Source organism: Lutjanus erythropterus, chromosome 14 (assembly GCF_056507025.1).
Source record: "Lutjanus erythropterus isolate fLutEry1 chromosome 14, fLutEry1.hap2, whole genome shotgun sequence".
NCBI classification, from domain to species: domain Eukaryota; kingdom Metazoa; phylum Chordata; class Actinopteri; order Lutjaniformes; family Lutjanidae; genus Lutjanus; species Lutjanus erythropterus.
The window spans coordinates 9478781-9503993 of NC_139330.1; the positions used below are offsets into that span (position 1 = coordinate 9478781).

General features: G+C 40.5%; 1 protein-coding gene across 1 annotated transcript; it reads right to left on the bottom strand.

The window, feature by feature from the left end:
• Positions 1-14935: 14935 nt before the first annotated feature.
• On the bottom strand, positions 14936-22760 carry btbd3b (BTB (POZ) domain containing 3b). The gene is made up of 4 exons (XM_084736122.1): positions 21774-22760; positions 20037-20127; positions 17969-18087; positions 14936-17326 (listed from the first exon to the last, which is right to left on the bottom strand). Exons 1-4 carry the CDS (start codon positions 22082-22084, stop codon positions 16294-16296), a joined length of 1554 nt encoding a protein of 517 aa, XP_084592248.1. The 5' UTR covers positions 22085-22760; the 3' UTR covers positions 14936-16293.
• Positions 22761-25213: the final 2453 nt, after the last annotated feature.

Consider the following 25213-nt stretch of genomic DNA (forward strand, 5'->3'; position numbering starts at 1 on the left):
ATGTTTTGTCGCTGCCCCTTTTGCAGCTGTATCAGATGCTGCCAGTAAGCCTTTTTAACATGCGGTTAAAGGTAGAAGCGGTAGGATTCGTCTGAGCTATTCCCATATGCACCAGAAAGAAGTCAGGACTTCAAATACCGATGTTTTGGGTTGGTCCCGAGTGTCCCGAACACAGCAAAATGAGGAAATAAAGGCAGACAGCAGGGTCTCAGATACAGACACAACCACACACTTCTAGTAGGTCACATGTCATGGTTGAAGGAATTATGTTTATATGAGTCTATACATTATTTTTTTTTAGGAAAATTAAAGTTGTGATGCAGTTTGAGTACGTTTAGACACAAATACTACCTGGGTAAATTTAGGGTAACGCCATTTTTGGCATTACAATAAGTGCATTATGTTGCGTACGTCATGTGACGTCACTGAAGCCACATGACCAAAGTCATTTGACACACCTAACATTATATATGTACAGTTTGATTTTCACGTCGGACACAAACACTGGGTGAAGCCGTCCATCCACTTCACCTCCTCCGGATGCAGACTTTCTCCCTATGTTGAAATCCTGGTGCGTCTCATACATACGCAGAGGGGATTTCCTTCAAGTCGCTTGAAAGCCCAGCGCGTCTCTTTTAGCTGCTGTCTGGCACTGTGCACGTCTGTGTGAGTTGCAGAGGGGCCATGAGAAAACGTCAGTTTGCGATGAGTTGCGAATGAGGCAGATTTGTGCCTTCAAAGTTTTGAAAGTTGCTTTGCAGACATTCAGCACATTCCTTTTAGAGATTCAACACTAAGGAACAGGGGAAACTGAAACTGAAAAATACGTCCACACGTGGTTTCATAGGTCAGATTGATGGAACTTCAATAAGGTGTAGTGCAGGTCTTTGATCTGTCCTCCATGTTGTTGGTGGTGACCATCGAAGTGGGTGTGTTTGTGTATCATGGAGGACCTCACCTGACTAACATGGGGGAAACAGGACATTTATCAAGTTAGCTGATTTAAGATAAGATAAACCTTTATTGATCCCCCAGAGGGGGATTCAGGATTTAGGTTGTAGTTTAAAGCCACACATACAGTGCTGGTGATATACACACTTGAGGTCAGAAATACAGCAATACTTTTGAAATATACATCAAAACAGCCCTAATCTTCACATTTGTACTGAAATAATTCAGACCTTGTAGTCCAAGCTGTAGTAACCTATGCAGATTTCTAATATTAATGGAGATATTCTATTATTTTATTATCATTCTCATTAGCTTAATATCCAAATACTTATTTAATAACTTCTTACCTCCACTTTCTATATTGTGATAGACCCATTAGTCAGTAAAAGTATTGGCAAAGCTGAAATTCAGCTCACAGAAACTACCAAGCCAGATTTAACAGTAGCATCTTTGATAATTAAATAATATTGGATTTTTTTCTGCCAGCTCTTAATATAGCTATCATTATAGAACAGCAGATTTAAATTTAACCTACTAGCTGGAGCAGCAACTAAAATTTGTTTTCATTAGCGATTACTCTGCTGCTAATTATTTTCACAATTAATTGTTTAGTCTGTAAAATGTCAAAAAATGTTGATGACACATTCCCAGACACCAAAGTGACATATTCAGATTGCTTCTTTTGTCCAACCATCAGTCCAAAGACATTTTATTTACTATCATAAATGACAAAGAAAGCAGCAAATCCTCACATTTGAGAGGAGAATGAAAGGATGCCCATGATATGTCATCTCAAATTAAGGAAACATGCTAAATTGAAATGTTGACTTCTCTGACAACAAGTCTTATTTCTATTCTGGGCATGAATAACTGTTTTAGTTTGCCCGCTTCACGTCAGTTAGAGTTGTTGGATTTGAGAAGTTTATATGTTAATGGAGTTTGATATTTTTGCTTGAAAAATGTCTGAATTAGTTATCAAAATAATTGGCAACAAATTTTCTTTCAATCAAAACTAATCCAGGGGTTTTCAAAGTCTGAGACAGTGAGCCTCCCTTCAGACAAAGATGTCTAAGGGATTATGATTCTGTTACTTAAAGGAGAAATCTGTAGTATATTTACTGTAATTTGTCATACAATGACCATGATGTGCCATCAGAGATTGAGGAAACATACTAAGTTGACTAAGATGTTCTGCTTGTCTTGTCGACTTCATACAAGTACTACACCAAATACACAGGAAAGGTCTGGACAAAGGCATTTATTAGCGTCTGGCTTTGGGACAACAGTTAAAAATACACAATATTCTATCTCTGAACTATTTGTTTAACCAGATAACAAACATTTAGGCTGTTCTCTGTGCTCCTTTTGATATTATTGTTTCAAATCTATTCACTGAGCCTCCCCTGAAACAGTTTGGAGCCTCCCTGAGGAGGCTGCCTCCCGCTTTGAAACTAAAATTAAACTAAACTAAACTAAACAATTAATCAGCTGGTCGTTGTAGCTCTACTAACAGTTAACTACAGTTATTACTAACAGCTACACAATAGTGTATAATAGTTTTTTTTTTATCTTAAATGATGCACACAGCAAACACATTAAAGCTCACTTGAAATAATCTCAAGCATGTGTTCCTTTGCCAAGACTATATTATGCAGAGCACCTCTCATCTGTTCAGACCTTATCAGGTATCAGCTTGATCTAAACAGCAGCGATGCACACTTAGATAGAGAAACATCAGAAGCTATTGATCACAGTTGGTTCAGCCACAGACAAATCCAGTACGGCACAGAGAACGTGAATTATCTCCATTATCAAGAGCTGAGAAAATCCTGCACATATGCTCTACCTCCCACACCGCTAATGTTTATCATGGAAACAAACTGCCTCCTCTCTGTGTTTAGAAGCTGTGACACTGCGTGCGCTGATTTCAGAGGGAATAACAAATGAACACTGTCCCGCTTGCTACTTTTTCAAATGCAGATCTGTTACTCTAAATCTAATTATTCTACTTTTTATTTGTGATGATCCACAGAAAAACATGTTGTGTATCTATGAGCTCCTTAGTCCTTCGAGTGTTGTCATTTGTGCAGGGTGAGGCTGCCCTAAAGCCTCCTGCCTGTGCCTTCAATCACAGGTTACTGTGCCACTTGTCATCTGCAGTCAGGCCTGTTATTGAGAGGCTTCCCTCAGGCCGCCTCTTTGTCTTTAGTGGCTCGATTAAATTATCCTGACACCTGGCATGGATCCTCAGCTGTAATGGCCCTTCTTTTCATCCCATCCCTTTTATCAGCATAATAGACCTCTGATGAAATATTACAAACCTACAGCTCCTTCTCTGTGCTTCACTGAACTCTCTGTGAGGTCGAAAGAAACAAGTCATTGGTTCATGAGACTTTAATGATATAGCAAATTAAATGATGTATTCAAATAGATATGAATAACATCAGGAAATGGCAGAGTATCTGCAATCCTCACATATTGTAGTCATTGGATAAATTACTTTTGAAATTACATGAGCACTCTAATCACATTAAATGTATGATTAGTGACTTGTGCACACTTGTCGTGTCGAGGTGGCGGTGGGCGGTGATATTTTTAACCTCTCCAAGGCAATGGCAGATATTGTGTGGAAGCGTTTGCCTCTGTTCCTGGAAATAGAGGACCGCGTTGGAAAGACAGCCTTCTTGTGGCGGCTCACAGTTACACTTTGCCATATATAATGCATTTTATGCACCTTTGTTATGCAAAGGAGGCATGATGAAAAGAATTTCATCATTGAGAAATGGAATTCCAGCTGCCCCTCCTCCTCCCTGTGGTCATAAGTGCTGCTGGAGGTGCAGCGCTGCATGCTGGAGGAAAATCCCCTCCACTCCAATCTTGTTGAGCTGACGTACTTGGCCTTTTTATATTTCATGTGCCTCTTTTATGCAGTAGAAGGATGGGCAGGGAGATGCTGAGGGGGGTTGTCAGAGCAGTCAAACCTATATTCAAACCCATTCAATTTCCCAGTAAACTGAGAATTCTGTGGCTGTGTGAGTAAGAGAAGAAACTACAGACTGTGCCTATTAAATGAACCCAGTAGTACTTGATGAAAGATATTAATTATTCACATAGTATCTTGCTTACAGTATCAATGCACATTTCCTTACCTTGCACATTTTGAGCATACTTAACTTCCTTCTATTGTTCCACCTTTTTTCACAAATGCTAATTCTGCAAGAATTGCAAACAGCATTTTAGCAGCGGATGCTTTTGAATGTTCTGTTCTTGCTTCAGCGCTGCCTTGGGTGACAACATAATAATTGATAGCCAAAGATATTATGTTGGAATTAGATGCACCATTAGATGGTTGTTATTACATCTCTCCGTTTGTTGCCTTAGGGTGGTCAAGATCTTCCACGGCAGTTATCTCTCTGAAAATCCAGAGGAATCATCCTATTTCTTTTTCAAAAATGTAAATCTCACTTTTACGCTTTGGTTTATAAACATGATTATGCACTTTATTGTTACACCAAATACATAAAAAAGGTCTGTCCAAAGGCATTTCATTCACTAAGCCTCCCCTGAAAGAGTTTGGAGCTCCCCCCGTGAAGCCCTATCTCCCACTTTGAAAACCTCTAGACTAACCTAGAATATTCTGTTTTTGCACTGCTTGCTTTTGTGCTGCCTTGAGTGACAAGATAATAATTGATAGTTTAATATATTCTGTTGGAATTAGCTGCACCATTAGTTGGTTGTTATTACATTTCTGAGAACCCAAAGGATTTCTCCTATTTCCTTTCTAAAAAATCACCCTCACTTTTATGCTTTGGTTTACAAACACGAGAATCCAGCCGCTTTTCAGCGTGACTGGCCATGAACAATGACCGATTCTGTACCTGTCAACTTCATACACATGCTCTGCACAATGGTCACGTCATGCGCACAGACAGTAACATCACAGCCACAGCAGCGCTGGTCCCAAACACAGACACATGCTTGCGTGAAGTCGGCGTTAGCAAGAACAGGAAGAAGAGAAGAGAAAAAGTCTACGAGAAGACAGCTGACGGTGTTGCAGATCAACCTTAAGCCCTTCTGGCTAATGTTAGCCAGCAGCATACTACTGTTCACAGACTGATAGTTCAAATCTCACCTTTAGTTCTAGCTTAAGAATGAACAACATGTTGTTGTTTTACTACAGCAAACTGTTGCATTGCGTCAGTCTCTAGTTTGTTTGCATCTCTTTTCTCAAGAGATCATGTGAATCACGTTCAGGCCAAGAAAACTGCAGTCCGTGCATCTCTATTATATATCTTACTGTTTCACCAAATATGTATTAGGTTCTGTCTCTGGGAAAAATTACATGATCTGTTTAACCAAATCACACACATGTAGGCTTTTCTGTGTGCTCTTCTTTTGTTAACTAATGTAATGTAATGAATCCATAGATTTCATCCCGTTTCTTTCTCATAAATGTAAATCTCGCTTTCACCCTGTGGTGTACAAATGTAATTATATACTTCATTGTTATTCTAGCTTTCATCCCACCACTACCATCTACTAGATGCACATGACAGCATCACAGGTTGAGTGGAAATGCCATTGAACCTGCCCACACATTGACAGTCATGTATAGTGTTCCTCCTCCTTTACAACCATGTGAAAAAACACATGAAGTGTGCATTCCACCTCCCTCAAATGAATCTATAATGTTCATCCCACGCCTGTGTACATGTATGATTGCTTGCTAGTGTAAACACACATTACTCACAGTCATACAGACAGGAGGTCTGTTTGGGATGACTGCTTCAAATAAAAGTCTGATGCTGTCTTTATCTATCGTTCACACATGATTTCATTATTTTCGTAGGAACTGCGGTATAGGCGGCTGCATTTATCAGAGCTGTCACCTGGCTTTCTTCTGTACAAAGCATGTATAATACATGCACAAGAATACAAAACACACAAAGTCAGACCAGGAAAACTTCCACAAAACACAGCACTTTTATTCATCTCATGTCCTGTGATTATTTCCAGCAGCTTAGAGCGAGAAAAGCTTTGGTATCTCAAAGGGAAAAGAAAATAAGGGGAAGGTAAGGCACAGTAAAGCTTAAATTGAGGCCATTATTGAGGGCAGTGAAGGAATAGTCTGGGGCTTGACTCAAAAAAAGCATCGGCAGAAAGAGTTTTAGTTAGGTCAGATGAACACTGATGGCAGCTCCTGTAAATCTCTGACATGATATAAAGTTAGAGAACGCTGATTTCTCCCCCTCACCTGCCAATTAGACAAGATATCTGTCTCATGTTTTGCTGCTGAAGTGCAAGCATTTCATGTTACTGTGCATTTAAACTTTGACTGATATTTTCCTTTATCCGAGACCACTTCTGATGCTTAAGAGCAACTTTGAAACCGGCTTTCTTTCTGACAGTTCAGGCAGCTGCAGCTAATTATCTCAGTTAATGGTAAGATGAGAAAAGATTCTTTGCTTCACCAACATCAGATTCATCATCTGCTTGACAATTAGGCTGGGATCATGCAGCTGTGGGGATGTTTATGTAGACAGATTACAGAGTTGCAGGGCTGCTGTGAATGCAGGTGTATTACTCTCAATCCCTCTTTGATTGAACATTGAATCTCTGCTGCAAAGTTATAATGAATTGTGTGACTATAGCTTCTAGAGTGTGCATAAGGACAGAATAGCTGAGGTAATATCTTTTTGAACAATGCTAATTGCACAGACTATTAGATACAGTAACTGGCTAATGTTGCTATGGAAATGGCTGTGCATGTAGATGCAGCGGCCGGTAGCTCCTTCAAACTTTGCTGCTTTTTTCTTTCAAAGTGTTACTTCTTCGGCTTTATTGGTGAAATGCATTAACTATGACGAAAATACACTCGTGAGCGTTGGAAAATGAAGCGTGGAGTTTGGATTAAAGAGCAGCGGACCCTGAGACAATCAGCAAACGCAGTCGGCATCTTTTGAACGTGCAGTCAGATCAGCTGGTCGCATCACCACAGACACCCGAAGAAGAGAGGAGGTGAGTGGATAAGAGCCATGCTAACCCTGAAACCCATGCTAACGCGTTCTACAGAGATCCCCAACATTATGGATACAGAGAGTATTCAGAGCTGACAGGATGCAACACACAGGACTCCGGCAGGAAGAGGGGAGGCAAACACTGTGTTTACATACATGATGCTTCATGACACAGTTGATGGATTGATGTGTTTCCCAGATGCTGTGTCATCATCACCATCTTGTTGCTGCTATTTACATTCATCCAGATGCAAAAATTTAACAAATGTGGAATAGAATTTTTTCCTGGGTGTACACCAACAATGAACATAAAAGGTGGACAATGTTTCTTGACTTCCTCCCACGGTACAAAACTGAAGCCAAAATATTGCGTTTAAGTGCGCTGCCATCTTGCACTGGTGACGCCAGACTCTGCACAGCGGTGAACAATGTTGCAGCCATGCTTTTGAGTTCTGACCACACTGCCGGCTGACTCAATAACAAGCCGAGCTCAGCTGTCAGTCATCAAATAAGTAATTAAAACCAAACTATTCAGACTTGAACAAGTATCAGCCTGATAAGAGCAACCAAAAATGACAGAAACCATCTTTGAGTGAAATTTATTGTCGCATTATTGTATTGTGCAAATTGCCTTGATTCCTTGATTACTTGGTTTTCCCAGTGGTAAGCAGGACATAGAAAAAGGGCAGAGGAACAGGAGCTAGCGCTCTACTTCTTAAATTAGGCCACAAAAGCAGGCTGGTAGGGCTCTGTTGGATTTCAAAGAACTCAGGCGCAGTATCACTCCACTATAGCTGTTATTATACTCCGTGCAATAACTCAGACAGAAATTCCCTGGGTGGGAAAATGTTTGGTCACTTTAAGGTTAAATAGAGAGAAAATGGGCATTCAGCAAATATAATTCACTCACGGAAATGTGTATTCAGGGACAGGAAATGCATTTCTGTACCGCTGTTAAATTGTGCTGACTCCCGGTCTAGTTGATATTTCTGATTTGTTTGACAAAAGAAATACCTTGTTGCCAGTATAATGTCTCTGTTGATTACCAGGCTGTCCCATTGCCAAGTGATAAGATCCTACAACGGATAATGACTGGATAAGAGAAATGGCACAGTTAAAGCATTATTCTGGCAATAACTATACAGTACATTTCTATTCATGCTTGTACAAATGCAAATCATGAATGCAATCATTTTAAAATCTGTCGCTTCACATTTTCTTTGTGCTTACAGGAAATAATTTAACTGGAAAGCCACATTTCCTGTGTTTGAGCTCTGAATGGATGCTCACAAAGCTCCCATGCCTCTGTGTGCTCTTTCTCCATCTCTGTATCACTCTCTATCACACATTAAAACACATTAACCCCCCCTTCATACAGCTCACAGAGAGTGAGAGAGAGAGCCAGTGCATGTGTACAAATGAATCAGTGCTGTTTGTTGTACTGTTTCAGGCTCGAGCTGTTTCAAGTAGCTTATTTGAGAGAGCCGCAGATCATGTTTAGTAAGCTCACTCTCATTATATCAGACCCTGGGGAGAGAAGGGCCCTCTCACTCCATACTATCAAAGCCATGGAGCTGCCTTAGAGGACATGCTTCAGTATGAATAGAGGCTCTAGAGTACACACAAAAAGTAGCATGCTCAGCCCTCATCACCTCTCTCAGTGGGAAGCTGCCAACATTCAAGGTTTTGATCAAGCCTTGCCGTAATGGCTGTGGGTGACAGGTATACGAGACCATAGTTGTGGGAATAAATAGCTTCATTAGCATAATGCATCACCAACAAATTCAGCTTTCAGAGCGCCGCGTGAAAGAACTACTTTTTGGCTGAGTGCAGTATTCATACACCTTCTGGGATCGTATTTCATAGGACAAACACACAATTATGTAAACAGGGTATTTACCTCTGCACCATTTGAAGGTAATATAATTTACTTCCAGTGTACGCCCGATGCTCCGTCACCGTGTTGTCTGTATTTTTGGCTGCTTTGAATGGGCCCTGCAGCTCCCATTGTCCACCAAAAGCGTATTTCCACTCTTTTCAGCAATCATAATTCACCTGATACACGCGCAGCGCTTACCTCCAGAAATCCCAGCCATATTGATCCATCTGGAGCTGAGCAACATCGCTATAAACAGGCTAATCTAACATAAAAGCTGGCCTTTCAATGCCCCAGCCTGTTGAAACGATTTAGCTCTGCCTGGTTGTACCAATGAATAAATAAACAGATAAATGAGACACACAATCGCAGGCTCGATCCTGCCGTGCATCCCAACCGCATGCGACTGGAGGCAACGGCTCTGAGATAGGAGTTTATTGAGAATAATATCCCATACATTCTGCAGGTCTTTAGTACCGCAGGGATGGGGAACAGAGATGACAAAGAAGCGAAGGTGGCTATCATCAGTCACTCCTGTCTTCTCCTTACCTCCACCTGCACGTCGCATCTGAACTTTGTGACCTTTTGCCATTCTCACGTGTGATTAATTGCTACTTAGACTGTCCACTAATAATCTATGTGATAATTATCAAGGGAGTGACTGCTTTACCTGAATACTAGTCAGGCCAGATTTGCCACTTGCCTGTGTCCCTGTCATTCTCCTCTCGCCCCCTGCCTTGTTCTTGCTTGACTGGCTGCCAGTGTGCTGTGCAATAAGGTGGGGGGCTCAGATACCCTTACATCTGTCAGGATTACAGCAATTCATTGTAACCTTCAGCAGCCCTTGCCAGATGCTTTCATAACACTTACTGGGCAGTTTTCTCACTTAGAATGTACCAGTATTTTTTGTACTGTTATGTAAGTTCTGCAATGAATACTGTTACATAGATTAGGGCTGGGAGATAAATCAATATTATATCAATATTGTGATATAAGACCATTTATTAGTGGTTATCAAATAACAACACAGAGTTTAAGTTGATTGTCATGTTTAATGTAGGGCTGCAATGTCTATAAAATGTCACAAAATAGTGAAAAATGTCCATCTCAGTTTTTCAGAGTCCCTGGTGATGTCTTTAAATGTCTTGTTTTGCCAGTTCAAAACTAATAAATGGAGAAAAGCAGGAAATCTCCATATTGAAAGGCTAACCAAAAAAGCCTCGTCTGCCATGTTTTTGGATTATCAAAATAGTTTAAAAGTTTAAAGGAGTAGTAAGTGGAAATTGTGCATTAATACTGCAGTCCAAATAGAAAGTTGGAGCCATGGACTGTATAATAAATAGGTTGAAATCCTATTTGATACATGGTTGAAGTTGTTTCCCTCCCGCCCTCTGACTCAGGGAAGCTCAGGCAGGCAGCAGGAGTGCAATATCGCACATTGCCAATAACAAGCGATGACAAGACCTACACTGTAAGCTGATCAGCAGTTTATAACTGTTAATTATCTGTCAATGTAACGTGAAACCCATTATCCTACACCCATTATACACACTTTGGACTTTGAGTGGCTGCCTGTCTCACTGCCGGCTGAACTCCATTAACATACTGCTTTAATTTAACCTTTATAAACATCTATGCCTTTACAAGATTATAGTAAAGTAATTATATTACAGATTTCTCCTTTTGTTGCTAGATGTACTAGAGCAACATGGCATTATACTTGTCGTGGGCTGGTAAGCACTCCTTATTATTGAGCCCTGATGTTCCAGATGTTCCAGATGTTCTTTTATTTGATTTTACCCATTTTATATCCACATTTTTGCTGATTGTTCATCAAGAGTCTCATTATGTTGATATTTTGTGAAAGCCCAGTAGTCGTTTTTACATTACTGATGCAATATTGATAGAGGTATTTGGGGAGGTGGTCAAAAATAATATGATACTTGATTTTGTCCATGTCTTCTAGCTCTATTGTCAGGTAGTTAATTTACAGCAATGCATCACATTATATAAGCTCATCATATGTTAGCACTATTTGAACATTTCTGGCATGTTATTTCAGAGGAAACCAGATATGTATCATAATTGCAGCACAGCCTAAAATTACGGAGATATTATTTATAAGCCATATCGCCCAGCCCATACCTTTAGAGAGAACATATGGTTTAAGGGGAGGCAGGGGAAAACAAACTCTTTTGAGATTTGTTGAATTAAAAAACATATTTTTAAATTATTTTCTTTGATGAATTCTTTAAACCCACAGCTGTGTTTCTCTCCCCTCTTTGGCCATTATTAATTCATTGACATTTTGCTAGGATGGAAATTATCAGGATGTTCAGGAGTGGATATGTGATTGCCTGCAGTGAACAGGCTGACGCTCGATACGACGGAACAACAGAACAAGGTTCCTCTCACTATTGGATCGGATTTAAGAGACATATTTATCTGGTTTGACTCCACGCCACATTAATATGCCCAATATTCAGTGATGCGATCGATTGTGCAGCATGTTAACCATAGAGTAAGAAAACAACACCATCTATTAGATACCGAGGGGCCTTTTGGTTCTGTTCACAGACTTATCTGCACTCTGGATAATCAATCTTACAGAGCATTAAGAATGTTGATCAGTGGTAATCCACAGTCCTCCCTCATGTCAGACTGAATCTTTTCATCCTTAATTCGTATTGAACAGTAATTAAACCCTCAGTGAGACTTTCCTGGGCAATATGTGCCCAGCCTGTCTGGGTATTCACCAACTCTGTTTTTCCCCTTTTCCCCTTCCCCTGGGCTCGTCTATGTTACGTACAGACTTCACAGTCACATTCATGATTAATGACGAATAATACATGTCATCCTCTTCTATACTCTGATAAACAGATGTTACACTGTAAACACTTTGAATTATATATTAAGATTCCAGTGGAAAAATCAAACAGGATGCCAGCACTGTATATGTGAGTGAGCGATCCTTGAAACTGCGGGAGATATTTATCATTCACTTATAGTATTTGGAGGAAAATACTGCATCACCACACTGACTTCCTTATCAGCATTACACTGTCGCCTATGTTTCCCTTTACTGACAAAATAATTATAATTAGATGCTTAATCATGCATTTTATTCTTAGCCCCACAGGATTTAATTGCATTTCATTCATGGAATTAAAATGGTTTGCCTCAATAATTGTCACCTCTCATAAAATAAAAAATACAGTGTTTTTACAGCAGTAAGTATAGCCTAACCACATAATGAGTCTGTGATCTTAAAAGGTTTTGGAAGACTAATATCTACTTTGTAATAGAAAATGATTAAAGCTGTCATCTTAACTGCTGATTGTCTTGCTTCTGATGCAACAGTTGTTTTTGGTAATGTGCCTCGTGACGAACAGGGCTGTTCCCACCACAGTTCTGGCAGTGAGCTGGTAGCCTGTGGCAGCGCTCCTGCTTTCAGGGCCGACTGTGACCAACAAACCAAACCAAAAATGGCAGGTAGATATAGGCTTTAGTAGCGATTGTTCCAGGATAGGGTTGTCAGTTCTCATTTGGCATTTGAACATTCATTTATATGTTTGGGAAAAAGTTTGCAGCAGACCGTTTGAAGTTGTTTGCCTTGTGATGCAGCAGATGCTCTGTTGACATGTCAGTAAACTAAGCTAGTTATGTTGTTTGATATGGAAGTGGGGGACACTAGCAAGCCAAGCCGTCTTGAGCGCACAGTTACAACACCAAAGCATCTGAGAAGCAGTGTGTGGAAGTATTTTTGGTTTTACACCATAGACGGCAAACTAACTAACAGGGTTAGCTGACTTTGTACAGACCAGCTGTCTCTACAACAACAACAAATCTGCACAGTCACCTGTTACCTTGGATTGCTGTAATGTAAAGTTAATAAAATCGTGAAAATAATGTTTCAACAGTATTGAAATTAATTTGAATGAATTGCCATTTCAAATTTGATTTTTCAAAGTTTTTTTTTTCAAACTTGATTTTTGGAAAAAGTGACAGCCCTATTACAGGACAGCTAAATGAGGAACATCAAGGCTCGACATTAAGAATGGCCACAAGCATTTACTCTGTGGCCACCAAATATTCCATGTAGCAGGGTTTCCCTTAGAGAAGTTGTTAGGGCTGGTGTAGTCTGACTCACCAGATGAACACTGCTGTTATAAGTCCTGCCATTGGTCGCTTCTTTCAAGTAGCATCACCGTGTCTGCTATTTACATTTTCAAAACCCCGGGAAACAAGAACAACCTCCTAGTTGCAACCTACACACTGAAAATGACAAATTAGTGCCTGGGACACTAATGGTACCAACATAAACAAGCTAACAGCTGTTCCCTTTTCTTTTGCAGGGATGTAGTCATTTTAATACCAGAGCTCCTGATGTGCAAATGTTCTACCACAAAATGTTCCCCCTTGACACCATTTTGCGCAGTACTGTCGGTGCATCTTGGGCTAAGCAACGCCCAAGACATTTGTGGTTGGTTTAAAGAAGTGCAAACAAGGCAGGGAGCCATACCTTTCTCCACTGCTGAGCGCTGTGGAGAGAAGTCTGGCTGTGCGAGACTAGGACTGGTGGTGAGCTCAGAATGTGTCAGGGCGCACACTCTGTGCACACCACAAACTTTTATTTTTATTTCTGACGGGGGCCGGTCCATAAATGAAGTCAGTGCGGTATGAAGTCATTGCTAAAAGCTGACAAAATGCAGGATGACTCCCGCTCCATCTGGCTCATCTCTAAGGTGCTCAGTGACTCAAAAATTAAAAAATTAAATCTGTGAAATAGCTCAACAACAACAAGAGAAATTAAATTACATACAACATACAACATAAAGGGCCAGTTCTTTAATTATTAGCGTCTACCCCTGAAAGGTCTCTCCAGAATTCTGTGTTTTGTTGTTCTGAGGTGACACAATTCCTTATCACACATCTGCATGCAGTTGTTCTTAACTTCTTTCGTATTGTCACTGTATCTCTACTGTACCTTAATTGTACATTTGCTGCCATATATCAGTTGCATTTGTGGAATGAAAGTGTGTGTGTGTGTGTGTGTGTGTGTGTGTGTGTGTGTACATGTGTTGTGTTCCTGCTCCTGACTCCTGGCACGTTTCAGTCCCCTGCCGCCTCCAGTGCAATTAATGATCTTGCTTACAACATTAGCGCCACAATCATGAAAAATCGCGCTGAAGCACCGAGTCCCCCACCATATTGAGTTCAATTCATCAAGGGCTTCATGCTCATTGGCGATGTCAAACTTGGTCTTGGTGTTATTGAATGCCTTGGTAATCAAGTACCTGCCATAAGCCCCCAGGAGTGATTATCTTTTTGAATATACAGTTCACAAAGAGATATGATTTGTCTTGAGATTCTGTAAATGACTCATTTTATTTTCGAGTATTATAAAACTGAAAAAATATATGAAGTGTCTTTGTTAATCCAGTGCTTTGTCGGTGCGTGAGCTATTCTGTCTGTGACTGGAATTTTTAACTTCATCTACAACAGAAGTGCAGCCATTCTGTGACAGTATTTCTTAGTAAAAGATATGGACAGGAGCAGAAATCTTCTTTTGTGACCTTTTTTTTATCAGCAGACAGACATATCAAGTTGACCTTGGGTCAGACAGCCAGCGTGGCATGCAGGGAATTACACACTTTAGGGTTTTTAGACAGTATCATTCACTCTCTATCTCTTGAAACTTTAAAACATGATAGCCACGTCAAGGAGGCTTTCTTTGTGATTGCACTCTTTAAGAATTCAAGACTGTAGAGATTGTTTGCCATGCTGTCAATGTCTTCCCACCTGCACATAAAAAAGCCATATTAAAGAGTTGTAGCCTATTAAAATTCATATGAAGGAGGGGGAGGTGTAACGTTGTGTAGTTCAGTGGGATGCAGAATAGTGTTTGAGTTTGACAGACAAAAAGCAGGGTGTGTAAGTGGCATGAAGAGAGGGATCATCAATCAACAGACAGCTCTTCCTGGCATTGTAAATCACTGCCATGCCGAAGGGCATCATCTGGCCCCATCTCCTAATTTCAGACAAAGAATTTGGCGTTATCACGTTTTACAGATGGGATGTACGACCGATATGTACCACTTGTTTTGTTTATTTGCATCATCAACAATCATACACATTCGTTGGTCTCCCAGCACTGTAGCACGTAAACACAGGACATGAACACCAGTTTGTCCATCCATTGTCGTCAGCAGACAAGCCTGTGGATGTTTATCCTACACCAGAAAAAAATATTCAGTAGCACAGTAAATAAAAAAAAATTCTGCCTCATTAAAAAGAACAACCGAAACAAAATAACAAATTCAAATACAAACCAACATCAGTGCAATTCTGTAGCATATACAGTATGCTTCTGCAAATATTGATGCTGTATGATCACATTGGGAGGGAGTGCTCAGCGGTTCAGAGTGCACAGGGTTTTCAACAAAGAGAAGTAAAAGTCCATAAGATAAACAGCTTCTTACACTGAATCAATCATTGATCTTTTTGCTGTAAACAAAACAAAGGCGCCAGAACAATTAGTACTACATGTCAGATGAAGTGGAACAGTTTTGCCCATGCTGTAAGAACTGCAATGCAGACAGATTTAGGTAGGAAACCAAAGAAATCTTTCACTCAACCGTGTGGTGGTGAATGGAAATAACTTAAAGTAAATTTTTCACTGTAAACAAAATCAGACCGATCTGAACGAAGCCTTGCTGGAGTGACTGAGATGAGTGTAGGTGCAGAGCAACATGCTACAGAGAGATACTGTAGGGGTTATGTGTCTGATTATATCTAGTGCTCCCTAATCTAAGACCCCTCAAGCCCTGTTTAAGTGCCCCGGTACTAGATTCAAAGTATCAAAAAGCTGCAGATTCAATTGAAACCACTCGAATACAAATGCCTAATGAAACTGTATGTTGATGTTGAGTATCATACAGCCTTTTTCACTTCCTTAATAATGCTGATGGCCCTCACTGAGTCATGACATGAAATGCTTATTGTAGAATATAGAATGTGAAGTATTGCTGCTATATATGTGCATTCTATGCAAGCATAGAAATAATAAACATACTGTAGCATATTCATCATATAAGATATCTTTGTGGGCAGCATTGGCCACAATTGTGGCATCATATACATTTCAGAATTTACATATATTCATATATACATGCACTTTTAGTGCAAGATATTTTTTAATCTTTTAGGTCTTTTGTTTATCCGTGTATTTGGACAATTCAACATCTTGAAACATAAATCTGGTCCTACTCAAGTGGACCAATTACTGAAATTAAAAACACACAAGACCCTCTCAGAGGTCTGAGATTAGATTTTTTTTTAACAATTGTGACAAAAATAAATAACAGAAAGTGACACTATGCACAAAGTGATATTTGATATTTTCCGTAAGTGCTCTGAAAATCAAGTCAAATGTGTGTGCAGGGGTTGTCAGGCGTAGAAGATGAGCTCAGGAATCTGTCCCCCCTGCACACCGGTGCCGTTAGTGCTGTCCGAGGAGCACTGGAACTGAAATGTCACTTTCCCACACTGCACCTCTGTCATCCCCTCCTGTCCAAAGTAGCTCAGCTCGTTCCCATCCAGAACCACACTGGCAGTGTAGAAGGTGTCGGGCTCGATCTGGACCGGATACTCAAACCATACTGGGAAGGTGTTGCTGGAACCGTCAGAGAAGTATTTGCTGAGGTTTTGTCCCAGCAGTACTCCTTGACGTTTCAACTCAATCTTGGCACTGTACTCTGCTGAGCCACAGCTAGATCCATACAGTCCAAAACCAGCGATGAAAACTCTTTTATCCACAGCAAACTGTATACTGTCACAGCGGCCCCGATAGCGCCACTGATTGCTTCGGTAGGCACAGGACTGGAATCTGTGGCAGCGCTGGGGTGTCAGGCCCTTCCTAGGCTGGCTGACAAACTCCAGCTCAGGCTTCTTGGCTGCTGTGTACCACAGGAAGATGTCATTGGTCTCAGTAAGCGTCAACACGCCCGACTGGGCCGCTCCATTGGCAAAATCATCCAGAGCCATTGTGGGGATACGTATCAGGTACATGGCCTTGCCCAAAACCTTGCGCTTGTTATCAGTCGACGAGGTGAGCTCCTGTCTCTGGCACTCAGCCTCAGCCCAGTTGAGCGCTGCCTCAAATACCACTATCTCTTTAGCATTGAGTGTCTCCCGCTGTAGGATACTCTCCAGGGTCTGGGCGTCGATGTCGCAGAAGCCCTCCGAGCGTAACGCCAGCTCGGCCTGGGCATCAATCACCTCCCAGCAGCGCTGTGTCAGCTCTGGCTCCTCGAACAGGCAGCTCTGGGAGAGTAACACACAGGCATTCTTGGCACTCAGGCTCGTCTCCAGGAAGTTGACGCAGGCACGTGCCAGGTGAGGGACAATGTACTTCTTGGCAGCGTAAAGAGTGGCCAACACTGTGTCAGCACTCAGGTCAATCTCATCACAGTAAATGTACCTGTTGACATAAAAACGTGACTCTCAGCTTCATAGACAACAGATCAAACAGACAAGTAAAACAACATGGTGTAAACATGTTTGTTAAGAACATAATTATATTGTAAAAGCAGGCCGGAGAGCATGATAAATATGACAAAAATATCTTAATTTGATGTTTGTGGTCGATTGTGGTTGAAAACCATGTCAAAAAATGATTAAATGAGATTCTAAACAGTGAAATCTCTGTGCAAACTAATCAAACCAGCCAACAAATAGTATTCCTCCTACACCCTCGTCTACCACCTACTGTAGCTCGCTTGCAAGGACACAGAAAACAAAACTCAGAAATAAAAGTGATGGAGGAAAAGCCAGGAGGAGGTAGAGAACAATATGGAATGATTCATCGTGAAAATATAATGAAATGAACGTAATGAAAATAGACAGATAGGTAGAGAATCTATCTCCGAGATAGAGGAAGAAACACTTTATTCCATTTGCCTGGCAATATAAGTGAGTGCATCACATCAATATATCAAATTGAAATAGCTGTTGGGCACATAAAGATGACATTATTTGTTTAAAGAAGGCAATACAAGATCACAGAACGGGGACAGTTGAAGGAAGTACTCTATGTTGAGTTCAGACAGAGGAGAATCCTTACTTCAACATAGCCAGAAATGCTGCCGGTTCCACATCTGGAATATGGATTTCATCCTTGTTCTCGGCCAGTTCGCCATAAAACATGGCGTGGAACACTGAGCTGCCCACAGCCAAAACATACTGTTGGAAGAAGAAGAGAAAACAGAGCGACGGAGTGAAAAGAGAAATGAAAACAAGCCCAAGTTCATCTGTTATTTCGCTGGAAACCTCATGACATGTGCAGTACGGTGAGAGTCGATAAAAGAGAGAGATTATTTGAAATGGGAATTGCAGTAAATGTAATTAGTCCACATGAAGTTCTCTTTACGTAAAAGCACAAATCTCTTCGTGGATATTGAACAATGCCTCAATTCTAATCACTGGAGGGACTGAACCTGTTGAGTTTCTCCCATAATGAGCAGAACTCAGCCAGTTGCTATTTCCCCCGAGGGCAGGGAGACAGATTTCTAATGAATAAGATTGCCTCTGATAAAAAAAAAAAAAAACACACACACAACAAGAAATCCTAATAACACAAGTGAACAGAGTGCAGAATAAGTTCAATTTACTGAAATTAATGACTTATCCGAACTTATTATGATGAAATCAGACGCAACACAATGCTGCTAATAATTTCAGTAATGAGCAAGGCTGTGAATTCTGTAATTATACTCAAGTACATTTTTGTTTTAGGTCTGTGCGTGCACGTGTGTGTGTGTGTGTGCACGCGCAGTAAAAGTATGTGTAGGTGGGTTTGTGGGTGGTATAAATTTTCTCAAAAAAGGCACACAGACTTCCTCTCAGGTAATTGCTGTGAACCCAGTCTAAAATAAACCATGCAAATAAGGGTTTTTGAAAACAATGCTGTTGTTGTTGTTACACACTTTTTTCATACAGAGAGGTCAGCTCAAAGACAGCTTATTTACCATGTGGATTTAGAGACGAGTATATAAATAGTGCATATTAGAATAAGATTGGTCTCACCTTTTGACCCATTGTCTTTTACAGATGTTCACATAAATTACTGCTTTTAACTGTGTGCTCCATCTTCCATCTTGTACGGATATAACTAATAAATTAAATCATGATGCATATCTGAATGCCTGCCAAATGGACACAATAAAGATTGCTGCCCTGAACGTCATTATATCCCATTGGCATAATGTCCCAGCATAAAGTGCAGTCAAGTCATCCTCAGTGTCCTTCCATAACTGCTTTCTATAAAGGCTCAAAGTGCTCTGCAGCTACCAATCATAGATAATACATTTGGGTCCCATATAAAGAACAAAAAAGATGACCCATGCAGGGTTCATCCGACAGTTTAGATGTGGAATGAATAGCCGAGCCAAATTCATGACTGCAGAATCACTTAGCAGATTTAATGTGAATGTTGCAATCATACTCAAACAGAGTAGACATAATGATGTGCTTTTAGATGAGGCGCATAGTCGAGGCAACTCTAAACCGTAATCAATCATTTATGTGAACATCTTGAGAAGGCAATGAGGTCAGAGGGCGGATTAAACAAAAAATTCATGTCGACCTGCAGGTTACAGCTGCAGGATAAATATGAGCCCAATTATAATAATAATATCTTTTTATAGTAGATTCATTGTACTGTCATTCAAATTCAAAAGATAATCAAACGAATGAGTACAGAAGTATTTCCAGGATGTGAGAGGCAGACAGAGTTGAATGCACCTTAATCCATAACTCGTCATTGTAACCATGTGCCGTTGGATGTGTGTGACAAAAAGTTGAGTAATTGCAGAGCATTCTCTGAAAAACTGAGCTAAATCAGAGACAAAGGCGATCCATTCTGTGCGAGATGACTGCTGAAGAGGATATCCCTTCCTCCTTCGCTCACTCTGTGCCTCCATCCTTCAGCCTCATTTACATAAATAATTGAGGACTGTCTCGAAAAGACACATGGTGCGGAAGTGAGACTGGAGCACAAAGGATTTTAGTTCCATTACCGCTGGCAACGAGGAAGATTATTTTTATGCTGATATGATATGAACAACACTGGGCCTGATTGCTCGTTTGTTAATTTCCTCCCTGCGATTTTGATGGTTGATGAAAATTCTTACTCTGTGTCCTGGCAGCCGCTGGGTCCTTCCAGGCTGACCCACCACAAAGTGAACATCTGCCATCAGCTCATTGTTGAACATTACTGAATTTCTAAAAGGGGAAAGAAACAAAAAGACAGGAGAAAATGAATTATGTATGTGTCACTCTTTACATTTGTTTCAAGAGAGAAGAAGAGGAGAAGATGCAATTTAGATTAAAGCTACTACAAGGAGTTTTTGACTGGTTATGAAACCATCTCTGTATAATGCTAACACTTCTATATGACCTACATAAGCAAACAAGACCATCCGCAAGAAGATTGGTTATATAGTTATTCTTGCTGCCTGCCGCTGGGTCGGACTCTCAGTGAAATCAGATGAAATGAGTCTGTGTTTACATTTTTCCCAGGGAAAGTTACAGTGAAAGCTGCATAATCCAGTTAAAAGGAAGCAGAAGGAGAATTTTATAGAGATAATTTTATTTTTGGTGTTATATTTTGTGGCCGTGGAGGTGTAAACACTACTGCTCTGTCCACAGGGACCTTCGGAATCAACAATATGTAAGTGCCTCATAACAGATTTGAAGGAGAATCAATGCATATGAACTCATGTATGTGTATTTTATGAGAATAAAACTCACACTAATGAGTGGCCAGAGTCTGTAGCATATGTTCATCCCAAAATAGTAAATTATGGGTATATTTATGTTTTCTGCTAACTTGAAAACAAGAGTTTTATAATTGTATAAAATGTTCCAATTGCTTCAGGCCAAACCAGGATATTTTATTGATTTAAAAATGTTGCATTGCACAATAAAACACAAACAACAGTCAGTCATTTTTCACCTTAAACTCTTTATATCTATGTGTGATGCCAGGCTAACTAGACAATGCACTGAATGGAAAATCCCCACTGTGAAAGAATGGGACCAACAATAAAGCTGCGTTCATATATTATTGAGTAGTGGAACATGTCACAGGGGTGGGTAAACAGCCCCATGATGTTCTGGAGAGACAACAAAGCCAGGTCGGAAAGCACACATTTTGCTCTGGACAGCTGGGGTCTTTTACTGATAGGCCAAGGTAAATATTTTGCTTTTAGTTCCAGAGCAGCCTCTGCCTGTTGTGCATATCAAACGCACCCGGTGCCTGTCCGCCCTCTGTTATGTCAGAGCGGCAGAGTCTGCAAGAGCGGGAGAGGGTGTAAACAGAGATACCCCCAGCAGATTGAGGGCAGGGCAGCGGGAACACCCACCCATACTCACACCCACACGCACATAAACACACACACACACACACACACACACACACACACACACACACACACACACACACACACACACACACACACACACACAGAGCGGCATTTCCATCACTTCAGAGGATTATATTAATTTACATTAATTTCCTTATCCTAAACCCAACCCTAACCCAAGTCTTCTCCCTAAAATTTACTGATTTGCTTTAAGGGGACTTGCGTTTGTCCCCATAAGGAAGGCGAGTCCCCTGATGTTGCTATGACCTCAATATACAAGTAATGACCTTACGTAAATGTTTTGAGATACATTTTTTCAATTAAATTATGTTCTGTTCTTGAAACTGGCAATTAAAATACAGTCAAACTTGCAGTTCTTATGTATTCAACTTTTAAAAATGTTCTAATTAAAATTTTAAATTCATCTTCCCTGAATGTAATGATGATTAAAACAGTTGAGAGCAGCAGAAATGATTCAGAAAGAGGCTTGCTGCTTGTACCTACCTTTCTCTTATAGTGGAGTAGAGTCCTTGCCAGTTACAGTTCTGTATGGTGTTGTTGTTGTTGAGGTTCTGCTGCTGGTACTGTTGCACTGTGGTGGTGGATGCCGGCTTTTTGGTTGGAAAAATGTCCGCTGCCATCTTCTTCTTCTTCTTGCTCCTCAGAGTGATTATCTCATAACAGACTGGGGGCAGCTTGGAGCCGCCGCTGGCATTCCCTTTCTTGGAGCTCTTACTTGACTTGCTTTTCACCGACTCGGGAAGCATTAAGAAGAAAGTCAGACATTTCATGTTCCTTCCCTTGGCATCGACCATGAGTGTGTTCAACTGCCGAGCAGTGGGAGTGCACACAGAGAAGACATTCACCAGGAGCAGGCAGGTGCGAGGGAGGACCGAGGGGGGACTTGGGAAGAGGACAGCAGCTGGGCTGTACTCAGCAGTGCAGTAGTCAAAGTTCCTGTACCTGGTTTCACCTTTCGGGAACCAACAGGATAACTCTCTTGTTTTTCCTGTTTTCTTCACTCCTGTGAAGACTCAGACTGGTGATCCGAAGGCACTTTTCCTGTGTGAAGTTTGATCTGCTGACGGGGAGGCTCTCGGGGATCCCATCCCTGCTTGTGTGGAGTGATGAGATCAGCTCTTGAAATCACTTCTTTTCCTCCTCTGCTCCCTCGCCTCTCTCACTCACTGCTTTGCTGAGGGTTGGCCTGACAGCCCCAGATTTAGTACAGCTGCAGTGGTCCTCAGGCAGGCAGCGGTGTTTACTCAATTCCTTTCATTTCCCACTCTCACTCCTCCTGTGTCTCTCTTCCCCTTTCAGTTTCTCTCCATCTGCGGATCTAGCCTTTTCTCTCCGGCACTTGTTCTTTTCTTCCCTCCCACTCCTCCATGGAGCAGAGTCATCTGCAGGATGCTGTAGCCGTGGATGCTGCTGCTCCGCTCAGCCTCTCGTTCTGCTGACTACAGAGGTTGAATGGGAGAGCGCAGAGGAGATAGAGAGCCCCCCTGCCCGCCCCTCAGAGCACAGTACACAGCTCTCTCTGCAGCTCAGCCAATGGCAGTGCACAGCATTCATGATTGGCTAAAGCGGCTGAGTGCAGCACATACTTGAATATGCAATAGTCAACGTCTCAATTAAAGTGACAGCCTTGCCCCATAAGAATGATATATTCATCTATGGTTGTGCTTTGTGTGTTTGCTTTACCTGGAGCCACAGCATTCGGTTTGCACCACAGTAAATATAGACTCCATGTTATAATTCAAAAGGGCAATGCAAATCTACATGCTCCTCTTAAGGGCAGAATTTGCTTAATTCATGCTTCCTCTGACAGCCATACTTCCTTTTTTAATGAGCTTTTCATAAATGTATACAAACAGTTGAATTTGCAATTCATTGGTCTTTGCTGCTTTGATTGGACTTCTGACCTCTGAAGTTTCACCACTACAGATGCACAAGTCTGCATTTGATTTATGGACAAAACTTTAATGTCCAAATGAATGAATGTCTCTTACTACTAGAATTTTAGGTCACACTTTATTTTACAGTACACTAATAAGACACAACAAGCTGTTCTTAGTTTCAAATTAGACAAAAACAAGGCATAATTAGGTAGTTAGGTAGATAGGTCAGGTAGCTTACTACGCCTTCTTTCTATATTTTTCTGTATCTTGTACTTTCTTCTAGGTGTCTTTAATCTGAGTAGTAAATTGTTTGGCCAGTAGAATGATGTGTTTTTTTATTGTCTGAGATCCATGTCCTGGTGGAAGCGAGCCAGGGCTCCATTGTTCACACCAGTTCTAAGAATTTCCTTTAGGATTAATAAAATTCTGCCCTATCTTATTTTATTGCAATGCGTGAATATACCTGTATCTTTAAATATTTTAGATATGAAAGAATGCAGAGTTTTTGAATTGTAAACGTGAAATTGCTGCAGAAAACCATAGACGTGCCTTTCTTTTGAGAAGCCAACCGCTTCCAGTCCTAACCAAGAACATGCAGTTGTGCTAAAGCTTTCTTGTTAAGTCATCTCTTCAGGAGAGTACACGGGGCTATAAATGTAATGCACTCTTTGCACTATGTATAATGCATACAGTTCCTTTGCTCTTCTTGTCTACTTGGGCCTGAGAATAGTGGGTATACTATTTAAAGCCTTGGGATGATTTAGCTATTTGGTGGTGGTTGGTTTAAAATGTTATGAAATGTTGTCGTATTTGATGTCATAATAATTTGGTTCCAATGCCATTTTTTCCTTCACGATACCAATTCTAATACCTCAGCTTTGCAAATCGTCCAGTATAGAACACTGATCTGATACCAGTGCATTAAAAAACATATTTACTCATTTTCTTTAACAGCTGTATAGCACTCACTCTGTAAGATGTGATATGTTTTGTATCATTGTTGTATGACCTTGTCCAGGTTAAATCCTTTATAACAAATAAACAAATATATACAGAGAAAGAATGCCAGAGAACATGACTTCAAGAACCTGGGTAGAAAAAAATGGTACAAGAGATGCTGCTGGATAGAAGCAGGTTCCGGTTTTGAGGATAAATAAATTGCGTTGTATCAGATCAGTGCATTGACATGTGTAGTCATCCATACAGATGCTAGATTTTAGTTGGTATCTGAGGCCAATACTGATGCTGCTTTTGGTATCAGAGCTAGTGCTGCAACTACTGATTATCTTCATTCTCAATCAATGATTGTTTTCTCCATTATTTGAGTAGTTGTTTGGTCTATAAAATGTCAGAAAATGGTGGAAAATATTGATCACTGTGTAGAAAATCCTAGATGACATCTTGTTTTGTCCATAAGATATTCAGAAACTTGAGAAGCTGAAATAAGAAAATTAGAAGATTTTTTATTTAGAAATTGACTCAAAATTAATTAACAAAATAGTTTATTTAATAGTTGTTTAATAATTGATTTATTATATAATCAGAGCAACCCTAATTTGGTGTTTTTGGTGCATTTCTTTTCTATTTAGTAATATTACTGCTGCTAGCTGCGCACCTTGCACTGCTAATAGTATTGACCCAAGTTGCACTGTTATTACTATTAATAGCAGTTCATTTGCTTATGGTATTATATTTGTAAGAGTGAAAATCAAAGTGACAAAAAGAGCTGGATGAGGTGAATAAATTTAATTGAGAATGTCTTCCTTGAACCACTGTCACAATATTGATTTTTTCATAAACCCTAATTAACTGTCTTAGTGTTTGCTGCGCTGAGGAGCATTAGCCCCCTAAGCTCCCTTATACAGTGTGTGCTGCGGAACAGAGAAATTTGCTATGGTAACATGGAGCCAACATTACAGGGCACCATACTCTCAAATTGCAGGCCACTAGAGATGTTACCTTGGTAACCACATCCACTAGAAGCAGCAGGACAGAAATGTAGTATAGAGACATAACAACAATGATGATAGTAAAGGAAAAGTC